A 4,020-nucleotide genomic window follows, 5' to 3' on the forward strand; every position below is an offset into this window, starting at 1 on the left:
TGTAGTGGCAAGTGAAGTCTTGAAGCGGGGCTACATATTAATGTTGATAAATGACTGTAATGTGCTGTCCCAGGAGCCCCATTACTTGTGATTTACACATGACCTGTGATCAGAGTCATGCAACCTCCAGCTCCTCTTACGTGCCTCCTTGTACTAATTTAATAAATACATTGCACTAGTCACCCGCTAAGGTGCTGTCAGCATTGGTCCTGAGTGATGGCTAATCAGATAACATTGGAGAGACACTTTTCCGCTATTTTATATGACATAGAATATATTAAATGTGCAATAAAAGTATCCTGAGATAAGGGTCCATTTATATATTAATTCCTATCTTTATTATTTGATTCTAAGTAAATTTATAGTTTGAGTAGAGACTGTTCACTTAGTAAAGCTCACCTTCACTGCAAATAAAATAAAGTTGTGTTCATTTTAACCATTTATGTGCAAAAAAATCCAGATGTTTTTCTTTGCCAATAATTGTGTATTGGACGTGAACATTGGGTTGCCCTCTCACATGTATTATTCTTATTCCTATTCCCTAAAGTAGAGGATGCTCACTGTAGAAGAAAACTTACCTATCTATTGTATACTGTTGTGTTTTGTGTACTTTGGATACCTACTCTAACATTGTGCAGGAAAAAACAAACAAGCAAAAAAACAGGATTTATGTTTATGTTTGATTGAAATGAACACAGCTTCTTGTTCACTAAATTATATTAACTTAGATTTTTCAACGTGAAAGTGATCTTGCTCCTTGCAACTCCACTGTGTTTCCTTAACTCTAAACCAAAAATGGATTTAGGTGTCTGCATTCTTCTTTATTTATTCATTTATTTATTTATAAATTGAAGTTCTTTCCCCCTTTGCTTTCACCTGGTGACCCACCCAGTAACACACTCCCTGTCTTTTTAGGGTCTAGAATCTAGAATGGAGGAGCAACTGGAGACACCTTTGGACAGCAGCATTGGCACTCTGGGGAGAGGGTAGTGATGCACTTGTAGATTTAGAAGGACTTTAAATAAGTGACCAACAAACTCCACACCTTTTAAAGCAGTTACAGCAGCAGGTTTTTTTTTTTCATTTTCATTTTGAGATAAAGGTTTTACATAAATGAATAAAAACTGACTATTGTAAGCACCCCTGTCAGTGGTAAATGGTCTGTCTCAACCCTCTCACTGCCACTTTTGCTAAACAATTGGTAATAAAGAAGATAACAAAACATAACAGTTTCTATCAGTTTCAACAAGTGAAAATAAAGGAAAAAAAGCCTTTAAAATAAAACCTTGTGCTAAATTGCACCAACCTTAACAGTACGCAAGGATGAAAAGAAATGTATACATGTTGGAGATTTAAGCTGGCCATACATTATACAATTTGCTTATTCAACTTCCTTTCGATTTACCTTCAAGTATGTATTGTGAGGGCCTACCTGACTGCATACAAATGGAGAGTGTTTATGGTTTTGGTATTTCTAAAGAAAAATTCTAGAAGAAAATTGTAGAATGTATGACCTGCCTTAGTAACATTTCAGTGGTGACCATACACGTCTCAATTTTTTTATTTGATCAATGTGTGCTCTGACCAAAATATTTTAATTAGCAACAAATTATCGAATAGATATAACTCCCCTTTCGATCATTTTAGAATGGATTCGATCAAGCTAAATCAATCAGCCAGTGCAGAATGTTTTATTTTATTTTTATTTTGCATTGATCTGCAGTACATCTGCAGAATTTGATTGTATTTCAATTGATTGGATTATGAGATTGTAAGATGAAAACAGAGAGTCAATGAATAATGTACAATAATATTTTCAAACTATTGATCAAAATCCACCTTTATGTAGCATATCGAACAAAAAGGTTGTGGGCTATGGAGACTATTCAAATTGGAAAATAAATTGATTATTCATGAAAGTATTTATGGCTACCATAACAATTACATTGGGGTTGATTTACTAATTTTGGAGAGTGCAAAATCTGGTGAAGCTGTACATAGTAGCCAGTCAGCTTCTAAATACAGCTTGTTCAATTAAGCTTTGACAAAAAAAAAATGGAAAGCTGATTGGTTTGTATACAGAGTTGCACCAGATTTTGCATGCTTCAGTTTTAGTAAATCTCTCCCATGGAAGCTGATTGGTCTCTATGCAGAGTTGCACCAGATTTTGCTTTCTCAACCCCATTGTCTCACTAATCAGAATGTTGAATCACTAGGATCCATAACAATTGTAGAGACAAATGTTGTGTAGATTACCTGAAAGATCATCCCGACTGTTCTGATGGAGGTAAGTCTGTTCCAAGGTGTATGAAGACATGCCTGAGTGGAGACTGGCGGATGCTGCATTGCTAGGTGCCATGGCCTGCTGTTTCAGGTATGGGGAAGCCCCTGATGATGTCCAGTGAGCGGTGGGACTTGTGTAAGGAGAATGACATTCCATAGCACTGGCCATAGCAGGAGAAGAAGGGACTGGGCTACTACTGCTGTCTGGTCCATAGTCACCGCTGGAAGACACTGGGCAACTGGCCATATATGTGGAGCCAGGGTTGGGGGACATATGTGGGACATGGTGACCTCCACTCAAGCTGTCATATCCTCCAGTCATAGAGTTGGTCATCATATCTAAGTTGTAACCATTACTGTGACATGCCAGGGATGCAGGTGGAGCTTGGAAATCAAATCCTTGGGGAAGGATAGAAGTACTGAAGCCTATACCATTCATCATCCTATACATGGGCTTCAGAGCTTGGCATTTCCTTCGGAATCCTCTGGGTCTTCTTCTGAAGGAGCCCTCCTCAAACATGAACTCGCTGGCAGGGTCTATGGTCCAGTAGTGGCCTTTCCCAGGTCTGCCCAGTCCTTTGGGCAACTTGATGAAGCACTCATTCAGAGACAGGTTGTGGCGTACAGAGTTTTTCCAGCCTTGATAGGAGCCTCTGAAGAAGGGGAACCTAGCTTGGAGGAACTGGTAGATCTCGCTCAGGGTCAGTCTTTTGGTCGGAGAGCTCTGGATGGCCATGACTATTAAAGCGATGTAGGAATATGGGGGTTTTTCGGGGCGTCTGAGCCCCGAACTTGGCTTCTTGGTCTTGGAGGATGAAGAGGAGGAGGAGGAGGTGTCCATGGCTGCCGGCTGTTGGCTCATCAGTGCAGGCTGTAGAGCCCCTGTACTAGGGCTGGAGGGCAATGGAGTTAAGGGATCTAAGCGCTGGCTGGAGTTCTCCGTGGTCATCGGAAAGTGTCTGCACTCTTGGTGATCCTGAAGTCTTAGTAGAAGCTGGGTGACCTCTTACCTCTCGCAGACGGCTGAGGACATGAAATCCCTTGGAGGGATCAAGTCCAAGAGCTTGAGACGCTGAGTGGCACTATCAGCTCAGGAAAGAGCCGCTCCAATCCGAGGGCTCAGCTGTCTGCATAACTTCCCTTCCCTTCCTTACAAGAGCAGTCTTCCCTGGGAGAGCTCAGTCCATGTATATCCTTAACTGGAGACTAACAGCACTAACAGCACTCCATTCCCTTACAGTGCCTCCAAGCCGGTGGCCATCTCCTTCTGTCTCTACTAACCCTACAAGAGGAGAAGAAAGTCACATCAAGCAAACAAAACCCGACCACCTATCACTTTCCCAAATCCTGCTCTCTCTCTCTCTCTCTCCTTTTTTTCCTCCTTCAGACCCCCCTGAATACATAAGAGCCATGTACAGCAGAGGAGGGACCACCCCTTTCCATCTGGCCCCTGTCCACTCGTCATCTGGGCAGGAATTGCTGCACCCAACCCTCTGAGCTGCCTCCTCTAATACACGCAATTACACCATTTATCAACCTCATTATGACAGCTCAGTCAACATAGCCACACGCCACTGTGCCACACTCCAAGGTACTCCGTCTGCCATGGCATGCTTGTGTTTAGGATTACCCACATCTGCAGGATCGGGGACATGGGCAATGTGCACACACTCATTCCCAGCATCAGGAAGGCTCATCGTATTGGATGGGATCCTGCATTGCCAGTGCACCCTGGTC

The 4,020-nt window shown here is 42.2% G+C and overlaps 1 protein-coding gene across 1 annotated transcript in view; it reads right to left on the reverse strand.

Moving 5' to 3' along the window:
• Nucleotides 1-3,686, reverse strand: part of FOXF2 (forkhead box F2) — a 13,772-nt gene extending 10,086 nt beyond the window's left edge. Inside the window, exon 1 of the mRNA XM_077492103.1 lies at nucleotides 2,257-3,686. Coding sequence (XP_077348229.1) covers nucleotides 2,257-3,232 — 976 coding nt within the window. The 5' untranslated portion in view covers nucleotides 3,233-3,686. The remainder of the gene's footprint in view (nucleotides 1-2,256) is intronic.
• Nucleotides 3,687-4,020: the final 334 nt, after the last annotated feature.

Source organism: Lithobates pipiens, unplaced genomic scaffold (assembly GCF_037356315.1).
Source record: "Lithobates pipiens isolate NorthernLeopardFrog02 unplaced genomic scaffold, aLitPip1_a1.2 Scaffold_19, whole genome shotgun sequence".
NCBI classification, from domain to species: Eukaryota; Metazoa; Chordata; class Amphibia; order Anura; family Ranidae; genus Lithobates; species Lithobates pipiens.